The sequence below is a fragment of the Trypanosoma theileri genome, assembly GCF_002087225.1.
Source record: "Trypanosoma theileri isolate Edinburgh chromosome Unknown TM35_Tth_1_V1, whole genome shotgun sequence".
NCBI lineage: Eukaryota > Euglenozoa > Kinetoplastea > Trypanosomatida > Trypanosomatidae > Trypanosoma > Trypanosoma theileri.
In genome coordinates, this window is record NW_021639843.1 from 189,901 (window position 1) to 203,073 (window position 13,173).

Sequence of the window (13,173 nt, forward strand, 5' to 3'; positions counted from 1 at the left end):
AATAATGCATCAAAACTTGTTTGAACAATCATGGAAACAAAATATTTTTCTCTTGTGTTTTATTTCTTTAAAGAGGGAGTAAGGCTAGGGTATTCCGTTTTTCATTGGCCAATTGTCTGCTCTCTGAAACTTCATCGCGGTGTTGGGCCGTTGTTTGAAAAACGCGGGCGCGGGAACCCGCGGAAAACCCAGAAAAAAAAAAAAAAGAAGCCATCTCAAAAAATCACCCCCTTCTTTTTTCTTTGCTTTTTTGTTTTGTTTTTTTTCAGGCCGGAAAGGAAGACAAGAAAAAAAAAAAAAGAAGAATACCCTAGCCTTACTCCCTCTTTAAAGAAATAAAACACAAGAGAAAAATATTTTGTTTCCATGATTGTTCAAACAAGTTTTGATGCATTATTTACATATCTCTATCAAATTTTTTCCCGATGATGATTGCTAATACATAACAGAAACTAACGAAATGGAAGTGCTGAGAAGCCCTTTTAGCCCGCTTCCCGCTCTCCCCTTCGCAAGTTCCACCCCTTCGCTATGTCCGATTTTTTGATGGTATTCCCTCTGGATATCCCGTCCGCTGGGTCGTTCTCTGAAGCTACATAACTCCACTTTGCTGGAACGCCGTGTAGGCGCAGAACTTTATGTATGGCGTCAGCTTCCTTTACTAACGCCTGTGAATGCGTATTTCCTTTTTGCATAATGTTCATAACTGTTGTGTTGTCCACGCGAATATCAACGGGGCCATGTAAATGTGTCTTAAATCCTCGTAAAGCGAGATGAACGGCACGCGCCTACGCTTGCGATATCATATGAGGTGTGCGTTCCCACGCACCACCTGCCGCCAAAAATTCTCCTGAATACTTGAATAATAACGCTCCCCATCCGTACATGGAGGCATCTGTAACGAGTGTTGCCGTGGAAGGCAACTGCTGAGGAGGATGAACCGGCTCATTCGTTATTAATGTTTGGAGCCAACTGTGTCCGATGTCCTTTGGCAGTAGCCGATAACTTTGCCTTGTCTTGTGGCCGTATTAAACCTCGATTTAAACGTGACAAACGTCGACGTACGATTTTTAGAAAGAAATAATAAGGGAAAAGGGATTCACACCTTACCCCACCTGCGTACATCATACGCGAAACCGTACTCTCCAATTCTTCGACTGTCGTGTTGTCTAGAGAAGGTACCTGTTGCAACCGCTTTATTGTTTTACCACTTAAAGAAACCGTGTTGTTTTTGTGATTGAAATGTACTCCTATAAAATCATATTCCTTTGTATTGAGCTTCTGCTCTCCGATGGTGGCGCCGCATTGTTGTATGTTCTTCAAAATTTGCTTACCCCAAACTTCCACCTTTTCGTGTGGACCACTGATTCTGATGTTATCAATCCAAACATGTATTTTTAACTCTTTTGGTGCCGCATGCTGCGGCAAAACCAAAAACGGATCACCAGCCAGAACTCTTGTGATAGTGTTTAAAATCGCGGAACTACATTTATAACCCATGGGAAGGCGAGTGAACTCAACGAGTTCCCCTGATTCCGTGCGGCAACGGAAACTTGCGCGTATGTTGTCTGGCAGAGCCACCTGGAAAAATGATGCCTTTAAATCAAATAAAGTTGCAGTTTCGTCGCAAACTGCATCCAGGTACCGGGAAATGTTTCCCGGGGGAACATCAGCCTCATAATCATCCTTGTCATTCTTTTCCCTTGGCCAAGCGATGAATCGCCTTCTCTGCCCGGAGGGTTTTTCCTCCACTACCGTAAACGGTACTACCCATCCTGTAGTTGGATGTGAACAGGTTGTACAAATAATACCTGCTTCCTTCATACGCTGCGCATCGGCATTGTTAATTCGTAAATTGGATTCACGCCGTCTGGCGTTCAACTCGGGTTTCTGCATAATATACCATACCTCGTCCCAACGTCTCCTGGCCCTTTTGTTCAGACGTCCTCTAATCCATTCGGTGGACAGTGTTCCGACGTCTATTTGTTGTAACGGCAACCGTGCTTCGTCATCTTTCGTTGCCACTCTGGTGCGGTGCGACCGTTGCAGTATATTGTGCCCTTTGAAGGGGGCGCCAAAATGTTGTGTTGCGGGTTCTGGTGTGTCCCATTGTTCCGTTGCCCATGTTTCCAATTCCCTCACATCAATGATGTGAGGTGTGCCGATTTGTTTAATGTGGCGGCCCAATGACCCAGATAACGCACTGTGCTGCGTGGGAGTTCCATTGGATCTGCATGTTTCCCTAACTGTGTTAATAACCGTGGGTCGAGATCGTGTTCGACCACTGCCGCCGCGGCGTGGGCCAAAGCTCCTCTCTTGATGGAGTGAGCTGTCATGCCGTAAGGCTGAAGAATTCTTTCCATATCTTTTGTCGTTAATGACGTTAACTTTTCGTCGCTTGTCATTCCTTTTATGGTTTCTCGAACCCTTTGTGCGTCTGCTCCTTGAATTACGACGTATCTGGCCGCTCTGTGCGGGTCGCTTTTGAAGGTTTTTGGCAGCGCACCCCAATCCACTATTATGGCATTGGGATCTTGTTCGTGCTGGACGAAATTTTGCTTCTGAAGCTGTGCGATTTCTCCCCATCTGCTGGCTGTAACCCATGCCAGTCTTAACGCCACTTGATCTCTTTCCTTTGGTAGAGTGGCGATTATCATGTCCAACTCCCATCTTAGCATTGGACGAGCTTGTTTTAACGGGTCCTGTGCTGCTGTTTTCTGTAACCCCATTAAAAACATTTGAGTGGGAGTTCTGGCCGTTGCCAGAAGGGTTAGCAATGTGCGCGTATATTGTATCGCGCTGCTCTTTGCCAGTTGTAAACTTACTATGAATAACGGAATGTTTTCTTCCGTCGTATCCAGGTTGTGCCGCACTGTAAACTCTATGAATCTTCTGAGTATGGAACCCCGTTGCTCCCATGTTGTGCGGGTCCACATGCGCTTTGCGATGCGGTTGGCCTCTGAAGCCAGCGCCACGATGTACGGATCGTGCGAGCGCGCTGGAATTACCGTAAACTCGTTTTTGGAAATCGTTCCCTGAGGGAGAAGTGACGATTGGAAGATTTCCTGCTGTTGATGTAGTTGTGTACTGTTTCCCATTACATTTCCTGTTATGATGTGTTGTGTCACCGTTTGGACGTTTGAACGAACGAGCACCACAGTGTGGGGTGGAGGTTTCCCAACTTGAATATGTTCCTTTCGTGCCTCTCCTCCGTGCCACAGCCCCGGTGTTCACTGTTTCCGGGGCCGGAAACCGTTTTTTGGTTTATAAGCCTCTTTTTGTAATTGTACACGGCACGTTGAGCTGTAATGCCCGATGCGACCGCACCTGTAACATGTAGCCTTGCTAGGTGGTGGTGCCGATTTTTTCTTCTGCAACTTAAATGCAGCCTGTATGTATGGATCATCTTTTTGCAGAGGCTGAGCCATGACCTCCCTGATGTCGCACATTTTTACTCCTGGGTAATCCATCGCCGTTTGTATTGACCGGAGCTGGTCATATAAACCTCTTCCGAAGTCGACCTTCTGGGAGGTCAGTTCTTGGATGTTCGTGGTATGAGCCCATTGCGCGAAGTTAAACCATGCATCTGTGTAACGCAAACCAGGATTTGGTGGCGCAGGAAAAATTTTCCTGTATGCGTCCAACATCTGACTTGGTGAAGTCTGTAGTAAATAATTCATTACACCTTCAAAAGTCCGAATACGCTCTTCAGGTCTTACTGGCTCAATCCAAACTTGCCGTATTTCCTGTGTTGCCCGGGGAGCCTCCGCGGGACATCCCCCCGCTGCGGATGCATACTGCTCCGTTCTCCGTGCCTGTTGTGTCAAAGTGGTGTCGTGTTGTCGGGGAATCTGAGGTGCGGGACTGTGAATTTCTCCAGAACCATTCTGTTGGCCTTGGTGTTGTGGTTGTCCGATCGCCACCGCTAGTTGCGACTGCGTTTGCATGATTTGTGTGTCTTTCTGTTGCAATTCTGCCAGGAGTTGATTGATATGCGTCTCCAACTCTTGCTGGTACGCTTTGCCAGCTGCGGCTTCTTGATACAATTGGGCCATTTGTTGTTGCATTTGCTGGATTTGCATGTTTGCATCCTGCTGGACCCGGAAGGTGTGGTCCTGTAACTGGGCACGCATGCCCTCATACTGTTGGCATAATAATGGCTCTTTCTCCTCCAGTAATGCCCATTCTGCAATAAATTGCGCTCGTGCTGCTTCAAAGGCCTGTAGAAAATCTTGGTTTCGCGGCATGCGAAACCTAATCATAGAGGTGCGCAAATTTTCCCAGTCCAAACAGTGATCCTCCCCTTTGCGTATCTTGAGTGAATCATGTTCTAAGGTTAACATACCTTCGAGGGTATAAGTTAAATGGGGAGCGTGAGACGGTCGCATTTCAAATGTAAACGCCGTTGGTCCGTTGTGACAAACAAACTCCTTGAATGCTTGTGTACATTTCCTCCATTCTACTGACGAATAAGAGGGACGAGTCGTACTCAACATTTTCCTTCCTTGTAAATTTTCTTTTCAGAAACTTACTGTTAGGCAGACTGTAAAGATAAAAGAAATAGAATTTGGTTTACCAAAACCCATAAATCTGTAGTTCCAAAAAGTAAGGCTTTGCCATTCTTATCGCAAGCTTTCAAAAAAAAAAAGAGATTCGTTTCGCGCGGTGGTCGTCTTTCGGGGCTCCCTTCCCCATGCGCCCCCTCGCAGGTTTCGGGAAGCCGCCCACCGGGAGGACCCTTCCCCGGGCGGAGCGGTTCCTTTTCCCGCCCGGCCGCCGTTTTTTTTTTGGGGGGGGCGGCCCCCGAAGGGTTTTTTTTTTTTTTTTTTTTTTTTTTTTTCGTTGGTTTGCGAAAAAAAAAGAAGGAATCCTTCCGCCTTCTTTTTTTGTTAACGAAATAGGCGCGGGCGTTTTTTTTTTTTTTTTCATGCGGGGCGGGGCGGGGTTTCGGCCCGCGGGGGTCAGGCGGAGGGTTTTCTTTTCGCCCTTCGGCCCCCGCGCCGCGAAGAAACGAGGCCGGGATTGTTCTTGTTCTTGCCCGCGCTTTCCCCGCCCACGGCGACCCCAAACGAGAAGGGCGGGCCGGAGGCGCCGGGCACCCTTTTTTTTTTTTTTGTCGAGAGGGAGAGGGGTTCGCCGTTCCGGGTCCTTCGTTTTTTTTTTATTTTTTTCTTGTTTGGGTGCGCGGGGGTCCATCTGTTTTTTTTTTTTTGTTTTTGGCGCTTTCTGTGCCGCTTTATGGTTTGTTGTTGGGTTTTAATGTGATGGAGTTGTATAATTTTTATATATATTATTGTTATTATTATTATTATTTACAGGTGGAATTCTGTTGTTGGCGTTGTTTTCTTTGGACTCCCCACCCCCTCACCCCTTCCTCCAAAGTTTAGAATTCTATTTATCTGTATATACATAAACATTAGATGTTATGGCTGATAAGAAAAATATATCGAGAAGGAACGCGGTTCCTTTAATTGAATTCATTCAAATTATTCTTGGGCAAAGGAATGGAGAAGGGAAATCAAAATATCCCAGGCGTGTGAATGGGCGTTTAGTGTCTGATTCTTTACCCAAATCACAACGCAGTGTTAGTCCAGTAAAATTGGAAAGCACTGAAGAATATGAACCTTGTAATATCGAGCCCCAACCTACAGAGGTTGTTAGGCGAAAACGACGGAAAAGTATAAGTGATGAAGTTCCTGAAACTACGTTTGTGCGATCTCCTTTTTCTTGCGAAATATTAACCAAATCATCTAAAGGTATGTATAGCTCAACATACGTAGATATTGATCTTTCATCACTTGGTTTACAACGATTAACTCAAGGCAGTGTAAATTCACGTAAAAAAGGAAAATCACTTGTAGGAATTCGTTGTTGTTATCTCCGCTTGGGTACTTCCCTTGTAGTGAGTGGTTGTATTGTGGAAGTTAATATAACAGATTCGACTGCACAAGTTGTCCCTGATAAAGGTCTTTGCCTTGACGTGGAGTGGGTTCATTTGAACAAGTTGTATCAAATACCCGAAAATATTACTGAGATAAGGAAAACGGTTTCTGAAAAGGTATTTGCCATTTTACAACGAGAATCCGAACATCCGGTATCTGAAAACAAAAAGAAATTTATCAATGTAGATGAAGAAATAGAAAGCACAGTATCGGAAATAAAAAATGAAACTACTTCAGAGGAGAGACATGAATTTGTTGAAGATATTTACAAATATTAACATCACATATATATAAATAAGCAAAATAGGTGGCTGATCAAGGAGATGATAACGATAATAATAATTAAAAAAAAAAGATGTGTATATGTAATTTGTATCCATTGTTTTTCTTTTTTTTTATTATATTTATGGGTTCTGTAATTGTTTTTTTTTTTTTTTTGTTTTCTATTGCCTTTTGGGGTGAGGTAATGTATCTACTATAAATATATGGTAAGGAGGAGTGGTTATGTATTCATTTTCTATTCTATTCTTTGTTCTTCCATTCTACTTTTTTTTTGTTTTCTGTGGTAGGTAACTTGAATTTTCTTTGCGTATCTTTCCTCGAGATGAAAACTACTCTTGCAGACCCGCCATATCGCTGTTTGCTTTTGGAAGGAATTCATCCAATAGCGAAGGAACTATTGGAATCCCAGGGAATTATTGTTGAATCTTATGAAAAAGCTCTTCCTGAAGAGGAACTCTTAAAAAAAATAAAAGATGTTCATTTTCTCGGTATTCGAAGTAAGACTACTCTTACTAAGAAAATATTTGATGGGGCTCCTCAGCTTCTTGCTGTTGGATGTTTTTGTATTGGAACTAATCAAGTGGATTTGGATTACGCAAATGAGCGTGGAGTTCCAGTTTTTAACTCTCCTTTTGCGAATACTCGAAGTGTAGCTGAATTGGTTATGGGTGAAATTATATGTCTTGCAAGGAAAGTTTTTCTGAGAAGTACTGAAGTTCATCAAGGACTTTGGAATAAAACAAATAAAGGTTGTTTTGAAATTCGTGATAAAACTATTGGCATTATCGGTTATGGACATATCGGATCACAAGTTGGAGTTATGGCTGAAGCTTTGGGAATGCGAGCTGTATTTTATGATGTGGTACCTAAACTTCAGTTGGGTAATGCTAAACGAATGAATAATATGGTCGATGTTCTTGCTGTGTCTGATTTTGTGACAGTTCACGTACCAGAAACTGAATCAACGAAAGGAATGTTTGGTGAAGAAGAATTCAAAAAAATGAAAGAAGGATCATATTTTCTGAATTTAAGCAGAGGAACTGTTGTAAATTTAGATGCTTTATCAAAGTTCTTACATGCAGGTCATCTAGCTGGTGCAGCAATTGATGTTTACCCTGATGAACCTGAGGCTGCCGGAGATATTTTTAAAACACCTTTACAAGGAATTCCAAATGTTATTCTTACTCCACATATTGGTGGATCAACGGTAGAAGCTCAAAATGCGATCGCAACTGAAGTTGCTAATGCCTTTATAAGCTTTGTAACTTGTGGATCTACTACAGGAGCTGTAAACTTCCCAGAACTAACACCTCCTTTACCTACAAAGGATACTCATCGTATTACAAATGTCCATTTTAATGAACCTGGTGTATTAAGTCTTATCAACAGAATTGTACTCGAATTGAATTGTAACATTGGAATGCAGTATGTTTCTACCAAAGGTCGTGTCGGATATCTTGTTATGGACATGGATATGCAAAGAGACGTTTCTTTGGAATTAAGAAAACGTATATCTGAATTGGATCGCAGTATACGAACTCTTATTATATTTCAAAGGAACTAATAATATTCAGCTTGAAAAGCACTGCATTTGTCTTTTTTTTTTTTTTTCTTATTCCTTTTCTCTTGTTTTGTATTTTCCTACGTTTCTTTAATTCTTTTTATTTGTTTATTTGTTCTTTTTCCCCCACTGTATGGTGGTAAATGAAATTGACAGTAACTCCCTTTTTCTGTTTTTTTTTTTTTTTTTTTTTTTTTTTTTTTTTTTTTTTTTTGAGAGTTTCTTGTTTCCCACTTTAAGGTGTTGGAAATCTGACGTTATTTTTATTGTTCATCATATGTTTGTTTTCTTCGTTTGGATTCTTTTTCCTTTAGATGTATGTATTTGTTCTTGTTTATTTATTTATTTATTTATTTATTTATTTTTTTTTGTTGTTTCTTTATGCTTTTTTTTTTTATTATTGATGTTTTCCTTCTCTTTTATCTTTTTCCTTCTGAAAGATGAACAGAATTATGAGCGATATAAAGAAGCAAATCCTTTTCACGCCGGGTCCTTTGATGACGACGGATACAGTGAAAAGAGCTATGTTTAAAGATTTTGCAAGTCGCGATATAAGATTTATGGAAGCCGTCAAGTCTATTAGGAAGAAAATGATTACTATTGCTCAACTAGATCCCAATAAATGGACTTGTATACTTCAACAAGGTGCAGGTACTATGGCTATTGAAGCAGCTATATCAACTACTGTTCCAAAATTAAGTCCAAAATATCTTCTTCTTAACTCTGGAAAATATGCTGAACGACAGGGTCAAATTGTCAAGCGACTTGGTTTCCCTATGATATCTCTTAAATCTGAAGAAGGGAAAGAAATTGATTTTAATGCATTAAATGAACTTTTAAAATCTAATAGTGATGTGACAACAGTTGGATATGTACATCATGAGACCAGTACAGGAATGATTTATCCTGCTGAAGATATTGGTAGAATTGTACGTCAACATATCCCTAATGCCGTTATTATTATGGACGCTATGAGTAGTTTTGGAGCTATACCTGTAAATGTTGAAAAAGCTTGTGATATTCTTATTACCTCAGCAAATAAGTGTTTTCATGGTGTTCCTGGATTTGCAATCATACTTGCTCGAAAAGAATTGATTAAAAGTTGTAAAGGACAATCTAGAAGTAGTTGCTTGGATTTGTATGCTCAATATTTGTCATTTGAAAAGACGAATCAATTTATCATTACACCCCCTGTTCATACTATAATGGCTTTCTATCAGGCCCTTATTGAGTATGAAGAAGAAGGTGGTATTAAAGGGAGGAGCAAATCATATGAACTCAAATCCCGTATTGTTCTTGAAGAAGCAAAAAAGTTGGGATTCACATTATTTCTTAATGAAAAGAAACCCTCATTTGGACATATTGTTGTCTGTCTTAATATGCCATCTGATCCAAGATGGAACTTTAAAAAATTTTACTTATTTTTGAATCAGAGAGGATTTATTTTGTATCCTGGAAAGGCTTCACATGCAGAAACATTTCGAATAGGAATTATTGGTAGTACGAGTTGCAAAGATATGAAAGAACTAATGAACTGTGCAAGGGAAGCACTTCTCTCAATGGGGATAGAGAGACTTGGCTCAAAAAGTAATTTATAGTGAGGCATATCTCTCATATTTCTTAAATGTGTTGACAATAGTAACACTTCAACGTACATCTTTTTTGTTGTTGTTGTTATTATTATTATTATTACTGTTGTTGTTTTTTGTTTCTATCTGAGAAATTTCTATTACCTTTCTTTGTTTTTTCTAGTTGTTTTTCTCCTGTCATTGTGTGCAATGCGTTTGTTTGAGAACGGGTGTGGAGTTTCCCTTTCTTTATTTGTTTGTATTTTTTTACTTGAAATATATTGGTAACTAGTTGTTGTTGCCTTTTTTTTTTATTGTCTTTACTCACTATTATTATTTTTTTCTTGTGTGCACCATTTCCTTTCCATCTGAGTTGGATGTTTTGATTCAGTTTTTTTTTTGTCTTTAATATATTTTTCTTTTCTCTTCTACATTTTCTTTCTTTGATGATCTAACGGTCAACAGATGGTAAATATCCCAGTATCTCGAATTGGAGCTCCTGCAGCATTTTTAACTACCGAGAATGAATGGGTGTTAGGAAAAGTTACCGCATATGATGCCTCAAGTGATACTTACTCCCTCTCTGCAACTGAACCAGAATTTGTAACTGTAGATAACTTATCACAGAATTCCAAGAGATTATGGTTACCACAAGCTGAGGCTGTAAACGAAGATGTTGATGATCTTCTTAACCTTACAGAGCTTCATGAAGCTTCTTTACTTTTTTGTCTAAAAAAGCGTTATTTAAGAGATGTTGTGTATACAAATATTGGTCCTATCGTTATCGCTTTAAATCCGTTTAATTATTCTATTCCTTGGTATGCAGAGTCAAAAATGGATGCTTACCTTGAAGAAGAAAATGTTATTGAGAAAAATTTACCACATTTATGGTCAATGGCTCATAATACTTATTGGGAGATGATAGAAAGTTCCCAAAATCAGACAATTTTAATAAGTGGTGATAGTGGTGCAGGAAAGACTGAAGCGGCTAAAATTGTTCTCAAATATTTAGGTGCATTAAGTACAAAAATTGGTGTTTTTGAAGATCGAGAAGGATTTGTTCAAGTAAATAAAAGTGTATTAGCTGCCTCACCAATTCTAGAAAGTTTTGGAAACGCTAAAACTGTACGAAATGATAATAGTTCTCGTTTTGGAAAATTCTCTAAAGTTCAATTTAATGCAAACGGAATATTAGTAGGTTGTCATATAACGAAGTATTTATTAGAGAAATCTAGAATTATAGTTGCTGCAGCAGGGGAACGTGTATATCATTCTTATTATCAACTTTCAAAAGGACCTTTAGCGAAAGAATTTTCTTTAAGAAATCCAAAGGTTTATCGTGTTTTAAATGCTGGAGGATGTATTAATGTTGATGGTATAGATGATGCAGTAGAGTATATGTCAACAAAAAGAGCTATGGATGATGTTGGTATAACAAATGAAGAACAACTTTCTATTTGGCAAATTGTTGCAGGAGGACTTTTCCTTCAAAATACAGATTTTGTTGAATCTGAAGAACGTTCTGGACGTGTTGCAAAATTAGATTCTAATCTTTTACCAGTTTTAGGTCGTGTTTGTGAACTTTGGGGTATTAATGAAGAAGAATTTAAAAAAGAATTAGTTTCTACTTCTATTATTACTCAAAAAGAACGAATGATAAAACCTTTAAATAAGGTTAAAGCATTAGATATAAGAGATTCTGTTTGTAAAGCAATGTATGATTGGTTATTTGATTGGCTTGTATTTAAAATAAATGAAACTACTAATCGTGACTCTATAACAAGTTATTGGATAGGTTTACTAGATATATTTGGATTTGAAAATTTTCAGAAAAACAGTTTTGAACAGTTATGTATTAATTTAACTAATGAAGTTTTACAAGGTCATTACAATCAACATACTTTTGTATTAGACATGCGAGATTGTCATAATGAAGGTATTGATACCACAAGAGTTTCATTTGTTGATAACAAGGATTGTATTGATTTATTAATGGGAAAAATTGGTATATTTACTCTTTTAGATGAAGAATGTGCAGTAAGTGGAAATGAAAGAAACTACTTACATAAACTTATTGAAAAATTTGGACCAAATAAATCAAAAGGAGGAAGTGCATATTTTTTACAAGCTAGTGGACGATTTGTGGATAATCATTTTATTATTAAACATTATGCTGCAGATGTTCAGTATTGTGTTGATGGTTTTTTAGATAAAAATCGTGATACATTAAAAGATACAATGAGAGAGATTTTAATGCGATCTAAATTGTCATTGATAACAAAAATAGTTCAACATGGTGAAAATAAATCATCATCTAAAGGAACGGTTGGTGGTCACTTTATTAAACAATTAATAGATTTAATGTCTGTTATTAATACTACAAATCCACATTGGATACGTTGTATAAAACCTAATGCCAATAGACATCCCAGAGAATTTTCTAACACTTTAGTAATGCAACAATTACGTTCTGCTGGAGTTCTTGAAACTATAACTATACGAAAAGCAGGATATCCTATACGTTTTAAATATAGTGAAATATTAAAACGTTATCGTGTATTATATACTGGTAATATTATGCAAGATAAAGAAGCTTGTCAAGAAATTCTTCAGAGTTGTCATATTGATAGTATACAAGCTCAACTAGGAAAGACTAAAGTTTTTATGAAACATGAAGCTTTCCTTATCCTTAATAGAGCCAGAGAACAAGCAATTATTAAATTTCTTTTTGTTATTCAAAGAATTGGTCGAGGAAGTATTGGACGTGGAGAACTTTTTACAAAGTTCCTGGTGTTGCATCGACAGAGAATATTAGAAGAAAGGAGAATTCGTGAAGAAGAACTGAAGAGACAGCGAGAACTTGAGGAAAAAAAGAGAATAGCAGAAGAGGCTGAACGTGTACGTAGGGAGATTCTTATGAAAGAACGACAGAATAAAGCAGCTTTAACTATTCAAAAATTGATTCGTGGAGTTCTTTGTAGAAAAAGATTTCTTATGATGTATCTTTCCATTTTACGTGCAAGAGAAGAGCATACTCGTGATAATGATTTACAAAAGTATCGTATGAATGAAATTAATATAAATAAAAAAATGCGTTTACTTGAATCTCGAATTAATGAACAAAAAGAGTTTAAAGGATCTCTAACCAGTACTAAACGACGTGATTTGATTAACGAAAGAAGAGAACATACTATGCAACTTTTAACAGAGACACGTATGCTTAATAAAATTAACCAAGAAAAAGAGATTGCCCAAGAAATGGAAAGACAAGTTAAAGAAGCTGCAAGGAGAAAACGAGACTCTAAAGAAGTATGGAAGTGTAAGGTGAAAGAAGACGAACAACCAGAGCAAATATTTCACAATGTGATTGAGATATTACAAGGGGATGAACAAAAACGTTTCTTTAGTGAAATGATGACACGACTTAATAAGATGGATATGGAGAATGAGTCTAGAGTGAATACTAGTTATACAGTTCCGAAAAGGGACAATGATGAAGATTCTTCATTTAATAAGTCTAAACAGCACTGGGAAGAAAAAGAACGATGGATGGATGAACGAGAAGGATTACTTGGTCCATTTCATGAACCTCATGCTTTACCTCTAAGAAGACAGCAACGTAGACTTGAAGAAGAATATCGTATTCAGACAATGTCAAAAGTCTTATGGCAGTCGGATGCTAAAATGGCAGCTCTTTCATTTAGACAAGAACGAGATCTTCAGAAGGAGAAGAAGGGCAATAATTCATACTTTGGCTTAAAATAATATTTATAGTAATTTGAAGTAATATATATATATATATATATATATATATATATATATA

General features: G+C 38.3%; 7 protein-coding genes across 7 annotated transcripts; 4 read left to right on the forward strand and 3 right to left on the reverse strand.

Moving 5' to 3' along the window:
* Positions 1 to 942: 942 nt before the first annotated feature.
* TM35_000011680 (uncharacterized protein) lies at positions 943 to 1,893 on the reverse strand (the record flags this gene model as incomplete). Its single annotated transcript, XM_029020849.1, has 1 exon — positions 943 to 1,893. One exon carries the CDS (start codon positions 1,891 to 1,893, stop codon positions 943 to 945), a length of 951 nt encoding a protein of 316 aa, XP_028887357.1.
* A 242-nt stretch (positions 1,894 to 2,135) lies between these two features.
* TM35_000011690 (trans-sialidase) lies at positions 2,136 to 3,095 on the reverse strand (the record flags this gene model as incomplete). The annotated part of the gene is made up of 1 exon (XM_029020850.1): positions 2,136 to 3,095. The coding sequence occupies one exon, from the start codon at positions 3,093 to 3,095 to the stop codon at positions 2,136 to 2,138; it is 960 nt and encodes a 319-aa protein (XP_028887358.1).
* Positions 3,096 to 3,227: 132 nt separating this feature from the next.
* On the reverse strand, positions 3,228 to 4,493 carry TM35_000011700 (uncharacterized protein; the record flags this gene model as incomplete). The annotated part of the gene is made up of 1 exon (XM_029020851.1): positions 3,228 to 4,493. The coding sequence occupies one exon, from the start codon at positions 4,491 to 4,493 to the stop codon at positions 3,228 to 3,230; it is 1,266 nt and encodes a 421-aa protein (XP_028887359.1).
* A 929-nt stretch (positions 4,494 to 5,422) lies between these two features.
* TM35_000011710 (uncharacterized protein) lies at positions 5,423 to 6,217 on the forward strand (the record flags this gene model as incomplete). Its single annotated transcript, XM_029020852.1, has 1 exon — positions 5,423 to 6,217. The coding sequence occupies one exon, from the start codon at positions 5,423 to 5,425 to the stop codon at positions 6,215 to 6,217; it is 795 nt and encodes a 264-aa protein (XP_028887360.1).
* Positions 6,218 to 6,543: 326 nt separating this feature from the next.
* On the forward strand, positions 6,544 to 7,785 carry TM35_000011720 (D-3-phosphoglycerate dehydrogenase-like protein; the record flags this gene model as incomplete). Its single annotated transcript, XM_029020853.1, has 1 exon — positions 6,544 to 7,785. The coding sequence occupies one exon, from the start codon at positions 6,544 to 6,546 to the stop codon at positions 7,783 to 7,785; it is 1,242 nt and encodes a 413-aa protein (XP_028887361.1).
* Positions 7,786 to 8,222: 437 nt separating this feature from the next.
* Positions 8,223 to 9,380, forward strand: TM35_000011730 (2-aminoethylphosphonate:pyruvateaminotransferas e-like protein; the record flags this gene model as incomplete). The annotated part of the gene is made up of 1 exon (XM_029020854.1): positions 8,223 to 9,380. The coding sequence occupies one exon, from the start codon at positions 8,223 to 8,225 to the stop codon at positions 9,378 to 9,380; it is 1,158 nt and encodes a 385-aa protein (XP_028887362.1).
* A 435-nt stretch (positions 9,381 to 9,815) lies between these two features.
* Positions 9,816 to 13,115, forward strand: TM35_000011740 (putative myosin heavy chain MYA2-related; the record flags this gene model as incomplete). Its single annotated transcript, XM_029020855.1, has 1 exon — positions 9,816 to 13,115. The coding sequence occupies one exon, from the start codon at positions 9,816 to 9,818 to the stop codon at positions 13,113 to 13,115; it is 3,300 nt and encodes a 1,099-aa protein (XP_028887363.1).
* Between the last annotated feature and the right edge of the window lie 58 nt (positions 13,116 to 13,173).